Source organism: Syngnathoides biaculeatus, chromosome 2 (genome assembly GCF_019802595.1).
Source record: "Syngnathoides biaculeatus isolate LvHL_M chromosome 2, ASM1980259v1, whole genome shotgun sequence".
In the NCBI taxonomy this organism is placed as follows: domain Eukaryota; kingdom Metazoa; phylum Chordata; class Actinopteri; order Syngnathiformes; family Syngnathidae; genus Syngnathoides; species Syngnathoides biaculeatus.
The window spans coordinates 13,258,403-13,282,170 of record NC_084641.1 but is presented as its reverse complement, the minus strand read 5'-3'; the positions used below and the strand labels follow the sequence as shown (position 1 = coordinate 13,282,170).

General features: G+C 39.1%; 2 protein-coding genes across 5 annotated transcripts in view; one reads left to right on the top strand and one right to left on the bottom strand.

The window, feature by feature from the left end:
- The window catches only part of phactr3a (phosphatase and actin regulator 3a), a 34,597-nt gene extending 28,427 nt beyond the window's left edge, over positions 1–6,170 (top strand). Inside the window, exons 8-12 of the mRNA XM_061834514.1 lie at positions 3,277–3,332; positions 4,966–5,027; positions 5,111–5,251; positions 5,325–5,401; positions 5,765–6,170. Of these exons, the coding sequence (XP_061690498.1) occupies positions 3,277–3,332; positions 4,966–5,027; positions 5,111–5,251; positions 5,325–5,401; positions 5,765–5,780 (352 nt within the window). The 3' untranslated portion in view covers positions 5,781–6,170. The remainder of the gene's footprint in view (positions 1–3,276; positions 3,333–4,965; positions 5,028–5,110; positions 5,252–5,324; positions 5,402–5,764) is intronic.
- Positions 6,171–6,466: 296 nt separating this feature from the next.
- Positions 6,467–23,768, bottom strand: part of LOC133508428 (synaptonemal complex protein 2-like) — a 36,232-nt gene continuing 18,930 nt past the window's right edge. Inside the window, exons 23-42 of one of the 4 annotated variants that reach the window (XM_061834479.1) lie at positions 20,633–20,754; positions 20,501–20,519; positions 20,353–20,414; positions 20,241–20,286; positions 20,113–20,156; positions 19,932–19,992; positions 19,659–19,818; positions 18,677–18,729; positions 18,461–18,592; positions 17,175–17,292; positions 14,971–15,044; positions 12,564–12,794; positions 12,413–12,458; positions 10,414–10,604; positions 8,891–8,991; positions 8,644–8,743; positions 8,467–8,525; positions 7,329–7,404; positions 7,115–7,171; positions 6,468–6,789 (exon numbers count right to left, since the gene is read on the bottom strand). In XM_061834479.1, coding sequence (XP_061690463.1) covers positions 6,730–6,789; positions 7,115–7,171; positions 7,329–7,404; positions 8,467–8,525; positions 8,644–8,743; positions 8,891–8,991; positions 10,414–10,604; positions 12,413–12,458; positions 12,564–12,794; positions 14,971–15,044; positions 17,175–17,292; positions 18,461–18,592; positions 18,677–18,729; positions 19,659–19,818; positions 19,932–19,992; positions 20,113–20,156; positions 20,241–20,286; positions 20,353–20,414; positions 20,501–20,519; positions 20,633–20,754 — 1,812 coding nt within the window. In that variant the 3' untranslated portion in view covers positions 6,468–6,729. Of the gene's footprint in view, positions 6,790–7,114; positions 7,172–7,328; positions 7,405–8,466; positions 8,545–8,643; positions 8,744–8,890; positions 8,992–10,413; positions 10,605–12,412; positions 12,459–12,563; positions 12,795–14,970; positions 15,045–17,174; positions 17,293–18,460; positions 18,593–18,676; positions 18,730–19,658; positions 19,819–19,931; positions 19,993–20,112; positions 20,157–20,240; positions 20,287–20,352; positions 20,415–20,500; positions 20,520–20,632; positions 20,755–23,768 lie in introns of those variants that run through there. The other 3 variants (XR_009797054.1, XM_061834488.1, XM_061834502.1) reach the window with 3 other exon arrangements.

Here is a 23,768-nt window from a genome sequence, read left to right as displayed (position 1 = left end):
AATTATTCTGCCCTTGGACTCTATAGAGTGAATAACCTAAAAATCTTGGCAGCATATAGAGGGTTTAGCATGAAACCATACTGCTGCATTTACTGCACATCCAAGAGAATAAGTTATCAGGCCTGGTGGTGCATGATGATGCTGTGTCTGTACAGTAGACTTGATCGATGACCTTTCTATTTTTAGACTCTCAGCTTCGTGACTGCACCGCAGCCACACATGGCTTTTTGTAATTGTAGCTTCAGTCTGCTCAACAATGCATCTCATCATCCATTCCCCACAATTGTGCCACAGAGATAGATTCTGAGAAATAAAATGGGAGGGAGAAAAAAAACGTGCACAAATGTGCAGGGGACAAAAAAAAAAAAAGACAAGTGAAGTTTCAACCCTCCAGCATTTGGCATTAAGTATTTTCATTCTACAATATATCCACAGCAGCCGATGACATAACCAAAAGAGCTGTATTCACTGAATACATTTTTCATTCATTGTCTCAGTAGGTTACCCAAAAGGCATCCAAAATATTAGAAATTGTTCTCAGGGTGATGCAGTGTCCTGTGTACTGCAGTTCTCAACCGCTGCAAACTAGAGCTTTTAAACTGTTAGTCAAAACTGAACATACTTTGTATGGTGTAAATAATCCTACTCTCATAATGGCAGGAGTGGTTATCACTGGATTTTTATTTTTTATATCAAGATATTGAATGAATTTATATTGGGCCACTTTTAGCAATGAGCAAAATAAATTTAAAAAAAAAATCACATTCTATCCTCATTAAAAGGACCACTGAATGCGATGTGCCAGATAAAAAAAATTGACATGTTTGATATTAACAACAACCCCTGATTTAATAAGCCTACACTTGGACAAAAAATGAGCTTTTTTTTTTCTTCTAAAAATAGCATCACATTAGCAGCCCAGTGGAGCAGAGAATTCCCCTCCACTGTTGCTAGGGAGAAATGAGCATTCCTGTCAGACCATTATTGTCCCAGAGACAGAGAGTAGTTGCTTAGCAACTCAGAGGGTCTTGTTCATATATTTCAAATATAATAAAAGAGATGATAAAACAGTAAATAGCATTTTTAAAGGAACTGAGGACTTTTCTCCATCCTGTATAAGTAAACATTTCTGGTGAAAATGAAAAGAAAACATTTCAACGAGAGAGGTAAAATTTTGTAAAGGTCAGACAACTCATGACGTCTAAGTGTGTTTGGAGATATTAAAACTGTACCAGCCAATATGGAACAAATTGGGACATCACTGCTGAGCATATAGGCCCCATAGTCTTGAGGACTCCGGTTCAAATCCAGCCTCAGCTGTGTGGACTTTTTGTATGGTCTCCCCCTGCCTGTGTGGGTTTTCTTTGAGTACTCTGGTTTCTTCCCACATCCCAAACATGTACATGGTTGGTTAATTGAAGACTCTAAGTTGCTCATAGGTGTGAATGTGAGTGGTTATTTCAGGGGTGCCCAGACTTTTTTACCCCAAGATCTAACTTTTCAAGCAGCCAGCCTCTTGTGAGCTAATGACGATGGGGTGGGGGTGATGATGCTCCCAATGTTATGTTATTAATGTTATGTGCTGTATTATACTATGCATAAATATATATGTATATGTAAAATACAGAATTAGCTTTTTTGTGCACTGTATTGGCTGTGCTTCCATCCCGGATCAGGCTGTGCCAAGGTGGAATTTTAAAGTTACATACCATCTCATCCTGCACTTTCTACTTTGGCTTCAGACCAGACCTTTCCCACTCGAAAATACATCTCATCCAGTTTAACCACTTTTTCTTCGATTATTCGCATACTCCGAAAGTCATTGCATCTTAAGACGACAGCATTTCTTTAACTTTTTCCATTGATATCGAAAGTAAACATCAGCAGCATGTCTAGCTCATCTTTGCTCTACGTTGTCCAGACTATGTTGCTAAATAAACGCAGAATATCAGCGAATAGACTACATCAGCGGTGCACAATTGCGCACGCGCACAGTTTAGAGGGAACTTTGGCTGACTTTTTTTTTTTTTTTTTTTGGCAAACTGTCCCGCAATCGACCAAGACTGCCTCACGATTGACCGGTTGATGGCAATCGATGCATTGAGCACCCCTCGGTTAGTTGGTTGTTTCTGTGATCTGCGATGGGTGTACTGTGCCTCTCACCTGAGGATAGCTTAGATAGGCTCACCATGCCCATGACTCCAGTTAGGATGAGAGATAAGGAAAATGACTGAATGATTAAAAAAAAAAAAAAAAAAGTGCAACTAAAGCTTGATATAATTGAGGAGGCAGTGGTTCCATAAAATTGGGTTCACAAGAACAAAAAAAAAAGCAAGAAAAGGCTTAAATTTAACTTGAATCCAATTATCGTGAACAGGTAGTTCCACCAAAAACTTCAGCTGCTTTGATGACGACGAGTACAAAGTGTCATGTCAAATCGGGACACAGCATGAAGGAAATCCTACAGCGCGAGTGGTATTCGGCACTGTCCTTTGCACCCCTGTAACACAGCGGTGTAGTTGCACGCTTCAGTGTGGAGCACATTTATGATTAATAACAGGTATTAATAGTTCAGAAGCTCACAAAGGGCATTCTGGGTAACAGACCTTTGAGAGGCTTTCCTACTGAGGGCGCCTGACAGGCTGAGAACAATTCAGTGCTCAATCGGTGGTCAACATATTCTTTGATACTTTTCTGCGCCCCTGCCCCAAACCTAAAATATGTTTGATATTTTGAATTGATTATTTTGTCCATTGATTTGGTAAATTTGGGAATAGAATCCAAGGAAAATGAATCACTTTTTGTACCTTACTATTTGGACTATTTTATCTGGGCACCTGAAATGTAAAAAGTACAGCGATCCAGCAGCGTGTGCTGGTGGCCCAGTGCACCTCAGGAGATGGAGGATGCCGAGAGTGGGAGCCCACTAAGCCCCGCCCTCTACTTATTATGCATGCAGTAACCAGGGAGACTGGAGCAGAGCCGCGCGGCAAGCCATCACGACCCACTTGAAACGCGCATATAGTGGAAGGCGTGTGCTAGTAGAGGACTGCAGTCCACTATCAAGACATGGAGCATCTTGGCTACCAAGAATAATCCAACAGGGCAGTTTTTCAGTATTCCAGATGTTCGGCGCGCCTCTTCCCAAGTATCATAGCCGCAGTTCAGATGCGAGGTGGAGACGTAGGCAAAGTGACAAAAGTGCAAAGAGGACAGGGCCCTGACAGTGGGACAGTGGACAATGGTTCAAAACGTGGTTTTGGTGTTTCTACGCAGGAGGCTGAGCCAGAGACCAAACGTGGAGGAGCTGGAGAGTCGGAACATTTTGAAACGTAAGTTCATCCTAGCCTACTGCCAGTCATCATTTATGCTTAGTAAATAACCGCTGGGAAAAACAAAATTCATTGCAAAGAATGATGCATTAATAATAGCACTTTTATATGATTGAAGAGCAAAAGATGACTTCACTGTAATCACCTGGAGAGTGAAGACAATCCCATGCTATTTGTCTCATTTAATAGCAATTTAAAATGTTTTGTAGGGAGCAAAGCTCTTTTCAATTACATAAAATACACTGAGGCATATAGTACAGAAAAATAATAGACTAACAAGTCGCAACATAAACTTTTGCATAATGTAATATAATGTAATAGAAGAGCTACCTATCAAATATTCTATCACATATTTGGCTAGATAATGTTCAGGTTAGATCTGTCAGAGGTATTGACTTCTTATTAGGGATTATTTGAACAATTTCCATTATTATTGTGGTTGTAGTTCAATAAAACTGTATTCCAAACCGATCTAGCGAATCAATCTTGATGAGGTAAAGCACCCAATCTTACAAATTGGGACAAAATGTATGCACTACAAATAATCGTACATCGATCGATGCAACTGACATCGAAAGGCCGGCTGAAGAACAACTGAATGCGCTTCCTTCAGCAAAGCAAAGCAATTTATAGAGCATATTTCATACACAAGGCAATTCAATGTGTGGTACATAATTAAACTGAGGAAAAAAAACAAACATTCAATTAAAACACTGTACAGTGCAACAAATATTTTAAAATGGAAATGCTCTAAAAAGCATGAGGAAAAAAGTTAACCTGTATTTAAAAATATTTACACATGAAGCTGACGTGACTCCGGTTGACAACTTATTCCATTTGTGTGCAGCATAATAGCTAAATGCTGCCTTACCATGTTTGCTTTAGATTGCACAAAGTACATAGTAAACTTACAGTTCGTAACCATTTTTTATGTTTGGCGGCGTGCTGTCAATATTCAAACAAATGGAAAATGGTTGCCTCAGCTCAATAAAGGTTGGTAACGCTTCTATAGGACTGTACTTGGGTGCACCAACACTTATATTTGCAAAACTGAAAATAACACTTCTGTGTGACCCTGTTAGTCCTAAATCCTTCGAATCCTCATCAATTTTCTCCCCCCTTAAGGCTCCCCCTTACAGTACTCCGTCAAACCAAAGGCTATGATGCTTGATTCTCCAAAATATTAGACAGAGCTCTCTGAATGATGCAACACAAAATTATCATTGTATTGTGCAAGTTGTCATCAAGCTTTAGTTGCTTGTTGTGGAAACCATAAACTGCACATCCATAGAATATCATATGAATAACATCCTCCTTGAGTTAATAGCATGTCCGTTTGATAAAGTCCCGTAACAATCCTAATGTGGAAAATGGACAACAGTCTTTCCTATACTTGTATTTTATTTAAAAACTCAAGCCCTGACAATTCTTTAATCTCGTCATTGACAATATTTACGGTAAAACATCATTAACATCACAAAATGCTAAAATTACCTAAAGGTTATGAAGTAAATCCTGGATACATAACATTGGTTCTTTGGTGCAGCCCTTTTTGTGAAAATTGTTAGTTTCTGCATGATGCTGTTCACTAGCAAACAGCAATGAAAACGTATTACTCTTTTTCTCCCCCCAGAGAGAAACGACCAGACAGAACAAGAGGAGAGGAGGGAGATCAAACAGAGGCTGAACAGAAAAGTATGATGATATTCAAGATGTTACTGCTCGTGTTCTTTGGAATGGTGAAAATTTGGACGACTTGCATTTCTCGTGTTTGGTAGCTCAACCAGCGCCCCACAGTAGATGAACTTCGGGACAGAAAGATTCTGATCCGCTTCAGTGACTATGTGGAGGTGGCAAAAGCTCAGGACTACGACAGGAGGGCAGACAAGCCCTGGACGAGACTGTCGGCAGCAGACAAGGTACAACTAACTTCCCCGTCGAGCCGAGTCCTACTGCATTCCTCTAATACTGTATATTTGCTCTTCCTTGCAGGCTGCCATCCGTAAAGAGCTGAATGAGTTCAAAAGCACCGAGATGGAAGTGCACGCATCCAGCAAACACTTTACGAGGTCTGTGTTTCCCTGTGTGTATATTGGATGGGAGTAGCTATTCTGGGAAGCAACACCCTCAATTTAGCGCTCCTTGGTCTTCTGGGGATGACAGAGGAGCTATAATTAGATAGAAGCACCTTAGCCAGAGGGAAAGAGTAAAAAAAGAAATAAAAAAAATAGTAAGAATGAAATGCTAATTTCTCCTTGGTTAAGCATGTGTTAGGAACGAGAGCCCTGTGTTTTAACAGTGACCCAGAGACAGCATCATAGTATTCACAGGTCCCCAGGAAATGTGTTGCTAATCTAAAAACAAAATCTCACCACTGATTAACAAAAGCAATTCTAGCAGGATGTGATAACATCTCACATTTGACTTCCCAGGTTCCACCGGCCATGAGAGCTTGGAGTTTCTTCTGTGAAGAAATGTGAATGTGCTCAGTCTCGACAAACCTGGAGCCTTTTCAGTCTTCAGCGAGTCTCTTAACTTTTTCCTGCTTAGACAGGAGACTACGCTCGTGGCATTGGCGTTCAGGAGGCCGAAGGCTTTTCCTGATGGCAGCGAGCTAGTGGGGGAGGGAGGACTATTATGGAGCCTCCGACTTCCAGGATAGGAGCCAATGAAGAAAAAAATACCTTTTGTCATTGAGTCAGTGTTGGGCAATTATTATTATTATTATTTTTTGTACCTTTTCATGGACATGTTTATGAGAAGACTGCATGTGACCACCTTTTCTTAATTGCTGAATAATGTGTCACTTGACTGGAAATGGATGTGATATTTACTGTACATACAGTATGTCAACATCTTCACTGGAAAGAGAAAACCTTTGCAACAAGTCTGACAGGAGAACTCATTTATTTACCTGGTCACACGTTTTTCTTTTTTTAAATGAGTTGAAAATGTTTTTTTTACAAGACTTGCTATACAACAGAGTTTCCTTCAACAATCCCTATTTTTCCATGAAATTCTATCCTATCAAATACTTTCAGTGATTGCTAAATATTTGTCAACACACACACACACACACACACACACACACCACACACACACACACACACAAATATTTAGAACAAAGTGATTTAATGTATAAATGAGCCATGAAAGTCTAGTAAAGATTGCATTTCAAAATAAAAAATGGCAAGAATCCGAAACACCAACTGAACTTGAAATTAAAACTTAACATAAAATTAAACTAGCATATAAAAGCAGTAATATTGCAACTCCCATTTTAAATGTACATATCTTTTCCTAACAGTAACAGCATGACTTAATTTACACTTGAGAATTACATGCACATATTTTCACTAACAGCAGTGTAACCTAGCTTGCACTTAAAACTTCAACTTCAATCAGCAAGGACCCATGCATGCAGAACTCTCTTCAAACTTCCCAAAGCCTCTACGTGCTGTAAAATGCACACAAGGAGAATAATTACAAATTCCTTAAAGACCTCCCATCAAATTCTCTCAGGCAAGAAATACATAGTTAACGACAGCCATAATTTACCTCCCTTGACATCCTCTCGACAATTTATTTATGTATAATCTATTAGGTAAGTGAAAAAGAACATTTAGAGTGTAATTTTTCTACTGAGTAAGGATATTTTAACCAACCTTTCATGCTGAAGCTGTGACACGTTCAAAACTAAAACTAATGTGTGGGGGATGCAAAATGTAATGGAGAAATCCCAGTGAGTGTAAAATTGATTCATCAGTTCCATATCCACTTACCATTGTTTTGAGGAGTCGCTCTTGAATTGACTTCATGTCTTTTTTAAGATGAGCCATCTGCAAACAGTGAAAGACAGTGAGGGGTGTGGAGGCCACACACTAGAAACAATGGCCACAAGTTGACCCATCAAACAAGGGGGATCAAAATATTGCAAGGGTGATGGGGCAGAAATGACGACGCACACAAGATGTTACATTAAATGGCGCTTCAGACCTGGGAGGCGAATAATGGCTCCTCGTACTCAAGGATTGAAGAGATGCCAGTCTGAGTTCTCTTCAGGGCCTCTATGCTATATGGAAAAATTGCCACATTAGAAGAAGGTAAGACATGGAGATTGGAGTTCATCATTTGCAAATTCACACCATCACATCTCTGGAATCTGACATTTCATGTTAAAACAAAAAATGCAACACAACAACAAAGCAGGAAGGCGAGAAAAGCATTAAAATGTATGATCAAGTTGCAGTCAAGATGTGAGGTAAACATACATTACTCAACAGATGTAGTAGACCATTTGTTATAAACACCATTCAGCATCATAAACTGCCTTTGTGTGTACTTTCAAGTTTCGTAATTTGATCTCCTAAGAAAAAATATTTTAATTTGTCAAATCGTACATTTGAAAATTCCAATAGAATAACTGTCACAGATGGTGTGGTGGTGCCTTCACCTGACTTTAGTGCAGGCAGTGTGGGTTCAGTTCACACTGACGGTGTGAACATAAGCGTGAACAGTTCTCCGTCTCTATATGAGCTCCATGACTTAATGGCAACTCATGAATTCCAGATTGTAGTCTGCCTTTTGAGTAAATTATACTTAAAAATACTATTAATTATACTTAAAAAAAAACTTTGGGTGAAATAACTTGTATGTACTGGTGTATTAATCATAGAAAATAAAAAAATATATATTTTGGTAATCACCAAAACTGCACTGTGAATTTAGGGCCACATTAGCATAAACCTGACATTACACAATGGTTGAATACAATTGTTAAGTACTGTATTCATACTGTATAGTAAATAATCAATATACTAATACAATGACAATATATAGTCCATCCATGTTCTATAACTCACCTGTTTCTAGAAACAGGGCATAAAACAGCCAAGTGACCAACACTGATTTTTGCTATGACAACATGAAATATGGTTGTTTCGATCAACTGGATCAGGTTGTTCGAGGAACTTTGTTCAACTGCAACTAAGCACTCGATCACATAACATTACAGAACTTGTGAAGATAGCTTTACTATAACCTCCGCCAAAGAAAACGAAAAAAAATTTTCAGTCATGATATTAAACTAATTCCCCACAGAAATAAACATACATACATCAAGTACTAACTTTACCTCTTTGTTTCCTGCTTGTGATAAGACAGTAAAAAAGTGTGCTGCTTTTCACGGCATATCTGTAAAAGGCGCCACACACTGGTGAAATCACAACAAACCATACACTCTCATTTGACAAGACTACTTGATTTGACTGTGCGCGAGCATTTAAGTGTAGATATAACATCGTGTGCGTACGGTCAGGTCTTTCTCCATGTTATTCAGCATAGACTTTCCCTGCTCCAGTTTGGAGATCTCTTCTTGAAAGACATATTTGATATCTTCCAACTTCTGAGTCCTGTAAAAAGACATGAAAAGACACTATTTAAACAAGTATTTTAAAATGGTAAATTATTCAGGCAATATTTAATCAATAGTACGCGGATTACGCATTGTATTGTTCCAAAATGTTTCATTGGCAACTTTTTAGTACATTCTGACTGACCTGTGTTTACTAAGTTGCGTGTTAAGAGAGGAGATGTGCTGCTGGATGGTCATCATATTCTCTTTGTGATAACTGTCCATTATCTGGGGGCTTTTCTGCATCTAAAAAAATTTCAAAGAGAGGCCTTAAAACAATTAATACAGGGAACATTATTACTTACAACGGCTGCAGAAAAATCCTACCAAAAAGTATTCAGTGGTCATTTTAGCCTTGATGTCTTATGACATATTTGATTTTCAGACAGATTTTGGCACACCCACCATTAAGTTGAAACCTGTGTGAGCCTGCTGAAATCAGTGACAAAGTGACCAACTTTCCTTATAATTGTACATGTTCTCAGTTGCGACACAAACCAATACTGTGCCTACATTGTCTGTTTTTTAGATGCAATAGAAATCAGGTTTGCATACTTTTTGGGGGGAAATGTTCCTTTTTCAATCTTTTCTAGTTCTTATTTTCTGCCTGGGATTTGAGAAAGGAAGAATGTTGTGTGGCCTTCAGGAAAGAGGTGAGACAGGCTCTAGATGGACAGGAAGAGCTCCCGGAAGACTGGAGTACTACTGCCAAGGTATTTAGAGAGGCAGGCAGGAGAGTACTTGGGATGTCTTCTGGTCGGAATGGGGAGAAGGAGACTTGGTGGTGGAACCCCAAAATACAAGAAGTCATCCAAGGTAAGAGATTAGCGAAGAAGAAGTGGGATACGGAGAGGACTGAGGAGAGGCGTAAAGAATACATTGAGATGCGTCGTAGGGCAAAGGTAGAGGTGGCGAAGGCTAAACAAGAGGCCTATGACAACATGTACACCAGATTGGATACAAATGGAGGAAAGGAGCTCTACAGGTTGGCCAGACAGGCATGGAGATGGGAAGGATGTGCAGCAAGTAAAGGTGATTAAGGATAGCGATGGAAATACGTTGACTGGTTCAGAGAGCAGCCAAGATGAATTCACGGATAATGTTACTGTGAGTCAGTTTCTGTGAGGATGTGTGTGTACCAACAAAAACATTTTGCACCTTTCGATAACAACAAGCTGTTGTTTACATCCAGACCTCGGGAACTCTGCCAGGCTGAAGAGGTCGGATATTGCAGTGGGGATAGGGCCCACTATAATTGCATTAGTAACCACCTGACTAAAGAAATTAACGTTGCAAAGAAGGATTATGCAGCAAAATTTGGCACTAATGACTCCAAATCAGTCTGGCACGGATTACAATTGCTCACTAATTAAAGCGACGATCACCCCCAGTACAAAACAACCTGAACAGCTTTTCGTCAATTCCTTGAGCGGCTTCGTTGTGTTATATGGCTATTAAATCTGATTCTGATAAAGAGAACTTGCTAGTGAAATACAAACCACCTGGACGCTACAGGTCCTTTTTAAAATGATTTTCCTAATATGATGTGTAATAAAGTTAAAGTGAATAGGCATTCAAAAATGCTTTATCAAATGTAAAATTGACTGTCCACTCTGCAGTGACCTCATGGTGATTACATACTGTACATTACATTGACGTGTTTTGAACCTGTAATTTCATCTTTAGTTTGGCTGTAAATTGTGGAGACAGAAAATTGTGGTTAACCACAACATCCGGTAAGTCTAAGTCCTTCAAGTCCATCGTTCCATTTTCCCCATTTCTGCTGTAGTGATTTGTCATCATCAAGAAGGGTGTGGTCAGCCCAGGGGTCATCTCGTCTTCAATGGTCTCATCTGCAGCTACAGATGACATACAAATCCAGAGGATTTGGAAGATATTTTATAACTTCATAATGTCTTCTTTCAATGGTTCTTATTTTGCTTAGCTTTGTTAAAACATATATACAAGCAATGTGACAAGTGGGCTACATCTTGGTTGAATTTTCAAAAAAAACATGGAATGAACACTTCAAAGGCCTTTAAAATGATCCGTAATTATTTTTTTCAGGAATTTATGACTTAAGTACACCACTCTTCTCCCAAATGTTCAATGTGTGGCTATTTTTGGTTTCAGTTTAGAGAACACTTTGGACTTTTGGCCATTACAACCCTTTTTAATGGTTGATATTTTAATTGGAACTTGTCAGCTAATCAGGAGAGGGGTTCATCAAGGCCAAGACAAAATGTCCTGATTGTAGCTATTGATATCCGTGCAAGGACAACAATGATGTTAATACAAAAACAAACAAAACAAAAACACTTTTTTTTTGGGTGGGGGGTGTACTGACATCCCCGTGAATCGTCTGTCATCCTGATCATTTCATTCCCAGATCTTTAAATTGATCACAACTGCATTGTTCTGTTTATCTTAGAAGTTGTTTTGCTTAAATTCATGCAACAAGGCTCAGTTAAGACTCATTCACCTGTGTAGAAAAACTATGTATGCTCTAGATTGGAGGCACTCCCCTTCTCATTGATGGTATTCTTTTGGATATCGAAAATGCCTGACCAAGAGGCCATTGTCTGTCCACAAGGGTTGGTTGGTGGAAACTTGCTCATTAATATTCCCTTGAGCTGTAAAATAGTAGTAGGGGTGGCTAACAGTCACGGGGGCCACGTTCCAGTATTTGTTGGAGACAGAGTGAGTAGCTGAGTCTTGAGAAGTCTGCCAGTCTATGTTCTGCCATGCATCTGCTAAATTGCTGTTTAGTTTCTGCAATAAATACAGTATGCTACCCATAGCTGAATCTGGGAAAGAGGCAGGGTACACATACCTTGAACTGGTTGCCAGCCAATCACACACACATATAAACAAGCAACTGTTTGCACTCACATCGGCATCTACGGAAAATTTTGAGTTTCCAACAAAGCTATGTTTTTGGAATGTGTGAGGGAACCAAAGTGGCTGCAGAAAGTCCATGCAGGTAACACGGACAACATGCAAACCCCATACAGGCAAGGTCGGATTTGAACCTGGGTCTTCAGAACTGAGGCAGATGTACTAACCAATCATCCACCATGCCACCCTCCATGTACATTCAATTGCTATGTCCTCGGGGCAAGTTTAAAAAAAAAATAAAATAAAATAAAAAAATAAATTTCTCCGGATCCCCTCATTGAGATTTCAAACTTCTTGGTGTGTTGTACTCAAGTTGAAGTGGTCATTTGAATCACACCATACATTTGACAGATCGTAATGTTTGGGAATTCTTGTCACATAGCTATGTATATAGTCAGGTACATCTTCTATTATAAAAGCAAAATAATTATGTTCAGATAATTTATCCATAAATAATGCACCACATAATTCTCAATTCAATAAAAACCGTATAGGAACTGAATGACACACAAAGTTCAAGGAAAGGAAGGCAATTTCTTTTATGTCTCTCATCCTCAGAATTCTTGGACAAGGAGATGTGGTGCTTTCGACAGAGTCCTGTCACCAAGATGTCATGATGCTTTTTTTTTTCAACAAGAAACAAATCGTTCATTTGATCATTACAGGTGTCTTTATAATATCTGAATATCATGCGCTAAAGACATTGCGATGTGTTTGGATGCAGCAGGAAGGATAAGTAAAAAAGAAGATTGGCTGATTCTCAGCTTACTTGAACCTATAGTAACCGCAGAACTTTCTTTTGAGAGTGGTGTCTTCTGTTAGGATGAAAAACAATGCAATACTTCAGATTTGATGGTTATTATTATAAAAAAGAAAAACAAGAACAACCGTCCATTCACTTCAAATACAGTAGAACCTACCTCTGTTTTCTCACTAACAGCCTGTGAAGGGCTTTGCTGAACTTCAATGGCAAATGACAGACTCAGGGAAATCTGAGATACAGCAGAGTCCTGACTGAAGCTACAATTCAGGTCAGGATTCTTTGGGGCTCCAAGAAAAGGTGAATGGGGAGGACTGGTGATAGGGGACAGCTTCAATGCTGTCAAGGGAGCAAAGGGCAGTGAAAGTGAAGACTGCTGGATCACACTTGTCTAAAAACAAAGGAACAGAAAGGAAAAAAAGGCACAACGTCAATATGAAAATATATAAATTGATACACTGGTAACATGGAGAAAATGCAGTGATTTTCAACAAAGTGAACATCTATTAGTCTGCTATTCATAAATTCACCTATTCATGACTTTTTTTTTTTCTATCAAACCTAACTGGTTTTCCATTGTGTTGTATGTTGTTGCTGTGTATTGATATACTGCATATTAATGTTTATCATCTCAGTAAAGTATTGCCTCCGAAAGCCTGGTGTCATGGGCTTGCCATGAATGCTGAGGTTTTAAGCTCATGCTGTATATATTTACAATTGTATACCTTGTCCAACAATGTAGTATTGATTTACGGCATCATATTTGTTACTTATGCAATATTTACACTACGTGTACTGCTAAAATAGCAATATTCCCAGTCATATTCAATGTCACGTAACCACATTATCTTAACTCATACTTCTTGTCTCAGTACTTTGTGTAAGGACAATAGAATCATCAAATATGCTTGCCTTATGTCTATTTGAACACCAGATGGCAGCACTCAGTGTTCCAATGAGGCCTTGAGTTTTGAACCTTGCTGAAAAAAGGCTTGAAAGCTGCAGTGATTCATAGGACTTCATTGAACCATCACTCGTAACTGGTGTCGAAGAATTGTTGAACTGCTCCATCTCAATTGAGAGACTAATATATATATATATATATATATATATATATATATATTTTATGTCAGTGAGGAGTTAAGTCTAGCTAGAGTAATGGTGAATGTGTATTCCTTACAGGAGAATTTAAGAAACTACCACTATTTTTAGTTATCGTTATGTTTATTCCAAATGCAGCCAATCAAAAAGGAGGTTTTAGGGAACAAACAGAGTGATATAAAATGGGCATGGGGAACTGGGATGCAAACCACTGCAGAACAATGGTTTATCAGTCTAAACATTTCACTGCAAGTAACGTTAGGTGAAGTCCTGCTACAATTTCTAGAGAGGGGAATACGCAGTGAGGACATGTAAAAAATAATAGGACAAGACATAGGATAGAAAAGGGCAGGGTAAGTTTGGCTTATGTTGCGAGTGGAATTGGGAGGCAAAAAAAAAAAATCCAATCAACTCCACATGACATCTCTGGCTGGCCAATGATAGCACACATTTGCCGGACGTGAACCTGGTGACTCATGAGGTGGGAGAAGGATATCATTGTGGCGAAAATAAAGCCAATGTGAATTAAGGTAAATGGAAAATACAGGTAATGGACAATTTGAGCATTTCATCCAATTTAGATTTTTTCATCCATAAATATGAATGGTAGATACTTCAGTACAAAGTAGCATACCAGCTAACCGACATGCCTCCATGAGGGCTATATAATGTTTTTTTTTCATCGTTTCCCCACATCAAACAAATGTAAGTAGGAAAATATAACCGTGAACTTAACGTGCTGTTTTGAAATGGTGATATCACTTAAGGAAAAAGCTTAGCTTCCTAGTCACCACAATTGGCCCATCGAAAGTCCACCTCAGTGCAAGACACAAGTCCAACTTGTATGTTTATCTTCTTTTCTATGCTTCCCTCACTCGTAAACAAGAGCCCAAGATACTTAAAGTCCTCCACTTGGGGCAAGATCTCATCCCCGACCTGGAGAGGGCACACCACCTCCTTCCGACTGAAGACCATGGTCTTCATGGATTTGAAGGGGCTGATTTTCATCCAGACCGCTTCAAACTTGGCTTAATAAAGATAACAGGACTACGTTTATCTATAACAAGCAGAGATGCAATACTGAGGGCACTAAATCAGGCCCTTTTTATGTCTCAGCTGGTAAAAGTTAAGACTCGATGACAAAGGACAGCCTAATAGGAGGGCAACCCTGATCAGAAACAAATCCGACCTGACCACAATGCGGACGAAACTAGCACTGGTCGAAGAATTTTGTCCGATATTTACATTTGTTTAAAGATCTTAAACATTAAAGTGGGGGGAACTATGCAAAACTATGAGAATTTGTATCTTGCCAAATACAGCACTGACAAGTTCTAGGCACTCCCCTGAAGTTATTAGATTTGGATGGAGTTTGAAAATTTTTCATATGTTGTCAGAAGCTTTCACCCCACAACAATCAACGGACAATAACAGCAGATAAATCATATCCTGAAACAGTACATTACCTCCTTTGGTGATGAACACATTGGCAGGCCGATTAGAGAGGAGAACTCCGGAGACTGGGTAGACATTTCAGGGACTATAAAGGTCCAAAATAAGCACAATGATCAAACTGCTGGCGTAGATGGTCAGTCCAGTGATATTTGAAATCAAAACTTCATATCCACAGCAAAAAAAAAAAAAAAATCTTACTTTCTGACATAGCTCAGACGGAATGTTTCCTGATTTAGGTTAATGACCAAAATTCTTTGTATTTGGTGACTGCCAAAATTACATTTTTTGTGGGGGGGATTTTCATTACTTTCTTCAAATACAAATATAGTAAGACTAATATGCCTTTAAACAATTGAAACAGAGATGATGTTATGTTATGTATAACTTCTGACAGCATCTAACTAAATTAGAGACACATTTCAGGATGTATTTGTTAGCACAGTTGAAAGATAATGCTTCTTTGTATCATTGCTAAGTAAAAAAAAAGTCAGTCAATATAGTAGGAAGAATATTTTGGACTGGCATTAACTCTGGTTCCCTCTTGGGTGTAATTTCCAGATAACTGAAGGTGCCACGTTCATCTGTTCAAACAATTACGCACAAGTATGAACATCATGGGAATGTCCAGCAACCATGCTGCTTAGAAAGGAGATGGTAAAAAAATGTCCATATCAATCCAAGAACAAAAGTATAAGACCTTCTGAAAAGGGTGGCTGAAGCTCATACGAGTGTGTCATTATCCACAAAGAAAAATTAAAGAGATGTCTTTTAAAATAATCCACAAACGTACCCATGTAAAATATTTCTACAACAACTGAAAAAAATATTATTTCGGGACTCTAAAATCAAGTCAAACAATATATTAGGACCTATCGACACCGCAAAAGCCATTAAAACCATGGATATATGTGCTCTGTGTATATTTCTCATAACTATCTCCATTTTCCCCCACTGATTGTCACCTTCTGGCGATGTCGATAGGCTGTTTTTTTTCCCCTCTCAGGATAAGTTTTATCCTCTTTATCTGAATTTTATAATCGTTTAGTTTTCAGTAGTTTTTTTAGTAATAGAATCAGCTTTAATGGCTAAGTATGTAACAACACACGAGGAATTTGTCTCTGGCAGTCAGTCCCAACCATAGTAGGACATTCATGTTGAGTAATGAGAAGAAGAACAAACAAATTAACAAGAATAAAGAACAATAGACATTCAATTAATAGGTAACTATTTCTTATAAGAGTCATAATTATGCAAAGCCGTTAGAGTGCATCAACCCCCCACAGTGTGCCCTTACCCGTTCGTGGTTCAGTTATAGACCAGTGCAATGGGAATTGTGCAAAGGGTTCAGTTTAAAATGACGAATCGTGCTAGAGTCTGTATTACTAATACTAATTTGACCAGCAGGATGTGAGAGTGTGTCCCAACAATGGCGCAAGGCAGAAAATAGTTGGTTCACTGATCAAGAATTTAATGACTTAACTGCAAAAGGGAAAAACTGTCTGAATGCCTATGGACATATTGTAACCATAGTCTTAATTATTTACGCAAATCGCATATTCAAATTGCTATTGTTTACTAGAACTATAATCTTGATGCATGTGTGTTTGGATACAGTTGTGTACAATTTCTTTAAAGAAAAGTTTTATCTTTCCAAGTCTTTATCGTGACACCCAAGCATTTTCCTGAAGTCTATAAACCTCATTGGTTCTCTGTTACTTTAAATATTGCTGCTGTTATAAAGGATTGTGGGTAATACAGTCCCTTTCCTGTCATTGATGTATTTTAGGATTAACATATGATATAGGTGGCTTTAATGTGAGATCGAGACACCTTTCATAAACATGTTGTACAATTCAAACAATCTATCTTCCAAGTACTTCCAGTTCATCACACTCAGATAGCAAAATGAAGAATGCAAAGATGGCCAACATGTCCAGCCATCCAGCGGCACATCTTGAACTGTTCACCAGCCAAAAACAGGGTACATATAGACAACAAACAAACACGGGGACAATTTGGGTCTTCAAATAAACTTAACATGCATGTTTTTTGAATGTGGGAGGGTGGCGGGGTATGCAAAGAAAAAACATACAGGCACAAGGAGAAAATGCGAATTTCACACAAAAAGCTCAGAGCCCGGATTTGAAACCACAACCTCTGGGCTGTGAGCTGGATGTGGTAACTCACACCTCAGTCACATTACTTGATTACTTACATCGCATCTTCTTGGTCGAGGAAGAGGAGGCGTGGTGGTCAGGACGACACTTTGACGTCCTTCTCTGTGCCTGAATTTTTGTCGTGTTGGACTTGTTTGGCTGAGTAATTTTACATGCCTACTGGCAAAGAGAGTATTACATATGATACTGTATGTGAAAGGGTGCCTAAAATGCCTATGATCGCTATGTGATATACAGCAGCTGAGAAGTATTTTACATGCCACCATTTTTCTCATTAAGTATACTTCCAAAAGTGCTATCTATCCATCTATTTTTTTCACCAGTTATCCTCATGAGGGTCACGGGGAGTGCTGGAGCCTATTCCAGCTGTCAACGTGCAGGAGGCGGGGTACACCCTGAACTGGTTGCCAGCCACATTGAGACAAACAGCCACACTCACAGTGACGAGGGCAATTTGAATAGGGGCAATTTAGAGTGTCCAATTAATGTTGCATGTTTTTGGAATGTGGGAGGAAACCAGAGTGCCCGGAGGAAACCCACACGGGCACGGAGAAAACATGCAAACTCCACGCAGGCAGGTCCAGGATGAAACCCAGGACCTCAGAACTGTGAGGCCAACACTTTATGAGCTGATCCACCGTGCCGCCCCAAAAGTTCTATTGACCTGAAAATGTCACCTCTCAGGGATGACCCATGTAATCCAGACATACAAATAAAGGAGAAATAAGATCAGCTATTGAATTGTGTGTAAAACGGCTTGGAAAATGGATGGCTGGAATGTGAGATGAGACAGGGAAAAAGTAACATTTACGGAAAGAAATTAAACTCAAGGTCAATAAAAGAAGCCCACAAAACCTTCATGATTTGAAGACTACTTATGTGGAGGAAGGGGCCAAAATCACACCAGAGCAATGCATGAGACAAGTTTCTCCATAGAGGAAGCGTCTTGAAGCTGTCATTACAAACAAAGGCTTTTGTACAAAGTATAAAATAAATACCAGTTGGTGTGTTCAGAACTTTTCCCTGTGTCATTTCAAAATCATTACACAAAACTATATTTCTAATGTTATTTGTTCTTCGTTCTTCTTCCTTTGTTGGTATGATTACTTGGGTTGTCCCCGGCATCTGGTAAATTTTTCATGTCAATACCACCTTTATAAATATAGTCAATGAGAAAATTGCTGCATAATTGCAAAATGCTCTTATGTACTGTGATATTTTGATGTGATACTTTGCAGAAACAAAAAACATATATCAATCAGGATACGCGCAAAACCCAAAAGCTTGGTCATCTCATGCATTTTCTTTCTTTCAATTCCCTTGCCTTGGTTGCTTGAGGCATCTCTGACACTGAGAGGCTCTCATCGGTGTCTTGCTCTTTATAGCTCTTGACAAAGGTTGCATTTCGCCGGGGTCTCTTGTTGAAACTGAAGGATTTGTCAGGGTTTGGAATCTCCTGCAATTCCATCGCATTTTTTCAATCTTCTCGTGAATAACATCTTGTGGCTTACATGATCTTAAATGTCAATTAAGACCTTACCTTACTGAGTCTTGCATTACTTTTTCCACATTTTGGTAAGACTTGGGCTTCAACTGGGAATTTATTCATGCAATTATATTGATTATTTTATCAACATTCTGATGAACTATTTTGACAATAATAATAACGTGGTGCCTCGAGATACAAGTGACCCGACGTGAGTTTTTTGACCAGACACGAACTGGCCGAGTTTTTGCTTTGACCCATGAGCCCAAACTTGAGAAAAAAAGTTTGGCAGCATGAAGCTCCACTCATTAGACTTAAACGTCATTACCTCTTAAACTAGAATGGAGTAAACAGCCTCAAGACATAAGTTAAAGTCTTCGTCTGGTGGGCAAAATATTTAGTAAGCAATAATTAATAAATAAAAGTAGACGTGACATTTAGATTAATTTTGACTGAGTAAAAGCAGAGTTACTTCCTCACAGCAGAAGAAGTGTAGATGTTTTTTTTTTTCGTTTTGTCAACTCCTGGGACTTATCCAAAGCAGGTTCCGAGAGCACAAGTGAATGTTCAAACCAATGTGCTGTTGTTATACAACTAACGACCACTTTATACTCTAGTGGTCACGCGGTCGACAACGCTCGCATTAGATCACGTGACCTACACATGCCCTGCGCAGCACCTCTGCGCAGCTGGGCCACACACATAGTCAAAAAGTTGCGGAGAGAGAGAGAGTGAGAAAGATTCAGACATCTGAATCCTCAGAATCTGTGTGTGTTTGAGACTTTTGCCTTGATTTAACCTCCTATAAAAGGTAGTTAATATCTTTACATTCTCCCCTATCATGTTTGTACCTTTTTTTAAAAAACGTGGTGTTACTTGGGGACTGGAAAAGGTTAACTGGATTTTCATTCGTTCTAGTGGGCAAATATGCTTTGAGGAGTTAGGTGTTTTGAAATAAGAGCATGGTCACGGTATGAATTTAACTTGAATCTGGAGGCACCAATTAAAATTATTTGCAGCAAAATAAATATTGTACTTGAATTATGGGCCAAAGATTTTTTGGGCCTGATTTGTTGCTTGCAGGTATATGTTGTTTTGCATTGGGCTTTCTTGTTTGACTCTGTCCGCCAGATGACATCTGGAGAGCTTTTATTGTTCGTGCCACTGAACAGATGCTTCTTTTTATTTTGTTTCTCCTACAATGTACAGGTCACATCCACACACAATATGTTACGTTCATAATAGTCACTTTTTTATTCATCATGCAAAAATACTGAGCTATAGCATATGGCAAAAAATGGAAACATACCTTTGCTGCCAGTTGTCCTGTCCAGGCTGTGGTATGGTTCAGTAATGAGTCACAGATGCCCCTGCCAATTTACAAAGGTATAATGAAATGGATATAATAAAATGAGATCCATTCTCATATAAATTCTTATTCTTTATTCATGATTCATATAGAAATATATCCAGCCAACAATTAGACATACTTGTTTGATGTGGCAGATTTGCCAAGGACTGTATTGTACCTTCTCTAAACATAACATGTCAAAAACTGACGTTACAGGCCAATAATGTTGCAGTGAAATATCTTGAGTCAGAAAAATATAGTATTCACCCCGATACTGAATGCTTCGTCATAGCTGAAATCAAAAACATCTTTTCTGTAGAAGGGAGAAAATCATTAAACCTAAATCCAAAACACAAGTCTCTCTCTTGAAAGTTATCACCTTTTTTTAATTGATGTGGTCTTACTGTGGGATTTGGTTACATCTACTGCTTGTGTATTTTTCTGAAGCAAGTAAAAATAATCTTTAGCAAATCAAGATCTAGAAGGCTCCTCTCCACAATAAAAGAGTAAAAGTATTGGTTACTCACTTTACCAGTGGAACACAAGCTGATAGAGGAAAAAAAAACAAAGCCAAAAATAAAGTCAAAGAGATGCATCTGGTCTTAGTCAAGTCCTTGTTGAATACAGGTAGGTCAATGTGAAGATCATTAGGGTTGCACCTGCTGACTTGAGGTGGAATCCAGCGCTGAGGTACACTTATAACCGTTTCCTTGGATTGCTTGTCTGTGGTGTAATAGCTTGAAATTAGTTTCACCATGTTTCCTGCAGTTGTATTATTTCTCTAAATGAATAAAACACAGACATACCATTATATAACAAGATTTGATTTACCTCCCACAAATCTTGATGCATAAAACCTAGACATGGATAATTTTTGATTGGTCATAATTTTGCTGTGTGCACTACAAATGTATGAAATATGAGATATTTATAAAAATGGTGTGCTTTTAACTTAATACTAACCGGTGAAAAAAATATATGCCTCTTTATCCATCAATTGTTTCTGTTCAAGGTAAAATTTTCTTGGAATCTCCACATCCTGGTCACCACGTCTTCCAAGTCTTTCCCTCAAGAAGGCGCTATCAAACAATCCAAACTAAAACTAGCAGACATTTTATAAGCTTCTTCGCTCAACCCAATTAATTTAATAAACAGTTACAACTATATTGTTACACGCTGCCAATTTTGTCCGGGTTGTCACATTTCTCTCAGGCCAATTTGACATTATTTGTGCATTCACTATAGCAGTCTCGCCACTCTGCACTATTTATACATCTGTTGTTGACCAATGCTGGCCACCCATTTGCTTGAGATGTAGCAGTACCATTTGAACAATTCACACTATTCCAGATTCTTGCACGACTAGTCAATTTAAACTGCTTGAATTTCTTGAAGTCTCTGGGCCACTGCACTGGAATATTGCTCTAGAAATCGTTTTAAACAACTCTAAATTGGTAAAGGGCTCTGCATCATTGCACCACTGTCCAAAAAATAAATTAAGAAAATGTCTCAGCATAACCACAGTATTGGTAACCTTTCATTGCTCAGTGAAAATCCATCCTGCGTTTTTATGTATGCATGTCTCAAAAGTATTTTCTGTCAAGCAGCTGTCTGATGTCATACTAGAGAGTCTCCACCTACAACTTGTGGACTGGGTTAACAATGTCCACCCCCGGCACCATTAACCTGCAGGGTGTCGGTGAAAATTCAACTACTGTGGGGCGAAGGCAAAGAAGAGGAAGAAAGCGGATTCTTCAAAGAAGACGAAAGCACAGAGCCTAAAACTGAGTGTAGGGATTTAGAATTTTTAGGACTATGACAGGAAGCTTGGAAGTTGGTTGACATGATGATTAGGAGAAAGTTTGCATCCAGGAGAGCAGGCGCATTGGCAGGAAGGCTAGAAATTGAGGGCAAGTTTTAAAAGACTATAATGGGGTAGATGGGCAGAAAAATGGAGTAGGTTTTTTTTTTAAAGGAAGAGCTAGCTAAAAATGTCTTGGAGGTGAAAATAGTATCAGATCGATGGATGAGTGATGAAGAGGTACAGGCGGTGGTAGACTTTGCAAAAAGAATAGAAATAGCAGCAGTGAACAGTATTCTCCAGAGGCAGAAATCAAAAACCTTTAATGTCATTATATGCTGTGCATACAACGAAATGATGAAACATAAGGTGACTAATAAGAGCAAAGGTTAGAAGCACACAGGTGGCTTACATTTTGTTCAGATAATGTTTTCTGAAGGAGGTTACTGATTTTAAGACAGTGGTGGGGGAGAGTGTAGCTAGAGAGCATAAGATGGTGGAGTGTAAGATGACTCTGGTAGTGGGGAGGAAAATTAAGAAGAAAAAAGTAGAGAAGAGAATTATGTGATGGAAGCTGAGAAAGGAAGAGTATTTTACGGCCTTTCGGAAAGAAGTGAGACAGTGGGCAGGAGGTGCTCCTGGGAGACTGGACTACTACAGCCAAGGTGATCAGAGAGACAGGTATTAGACTACTTGGTATATCTTTTGGTAAGAAAAGAGAGCAGGAGACTCGGTGGTGAAAACCCAAAGTACAGGAAGTCATACAATGAAAAAGGTTAGCCAAGAAGAAGTGGGACACCGAGAGGACTTGAGAGAGCCGAAAATAATACACTGAGATGGGCGTTGGGGAAGAGGCAAGTGTGGTGGACAAGGAAGTGGCAATGATTAGTAAGGGGGAAGTTAGAAAGGCACTGAACAGAATGAAAAATGGAAAGACAGTTGGTCCTGATGACATACCAGTGGAGGTATGGAAGCAATTTGGAAAGGTGGCTGTGGAGTTTTTGATCAACTTGTTCAGACTACTAGCGGGTGAGAAGATCCGTGAAGAATTGAGGAAAAATGCGCTAGTTCCCATTTTTGAGAACATAGGCGATGTGCAGAACTGTTGTAATTATAGCGGAATAAAGGTGATGAGCCATACAATGAAGTTATGGGAAAGAGTAGTGGAGCCTTGACTCAGGACAGAATTGAGTATTTGCGAGCAACAGTATGGTTTAATGCTGAGAAAGAGAAAGTTATTTTCCATGAGGATGCAAATGGAAAAGTACAGAGGTCAGACAGAGCTACATTGTGTCTTTGTCGATCTAGAGAAAGCCTATGACAGAGTACCAAGAGAGGAACTGTGAAACTGTATGCAAACGTCTGGTGTGGCTGAGAAGTATGTAAGAATAGTACAAGACATGTACAGTATGAGGGCAGCAGAACAGTGGTCAGGTGTGTTGTGGTTGTGACAGAGAAATTTAAGGTGAAGGTGCGACTCCATCATAATTCAGCCCTGACCCGCTTCATGTTTGCAGTAGTGACGGATAGGCTGACAGATGACAGACTGGACTCGCAGTGAATTGTGATGTTTGCAAGTGACATTTTGATCTAAAGTGAAAGCAGGGAGCAGGTGAAAGAACAGTTATAGAGATGGAGGCATGCAGTGGAAAGGAGAGTAAAGAAGATTAGCTGAAGTAAGACAGAATATATATATGTATGAATGAGAGGGCTGGAGGGGGAAGAGTGAGCCCGCCTGGAGAAAAGACAGAGAGGGTGGAAGACTTCAAATACCAAATACTTGTGGTCACCATTCCAGAGCAATGGAGAATAGGATCAGAATGTGAAGAAACTGGTCCAAGCAAGCTGGAACGAGTGGAGGAAGGGGTCAGGTGTGATATAGGACAGAAGAGTCTCTCCGAGGATGAATGGCAAAGTTTATAAAACAGGTGTAAGGCCAGCCGTGATGTATGGATTAGAGACGGTGGCACTGAAGAGACAACAGGAAGCAGAGT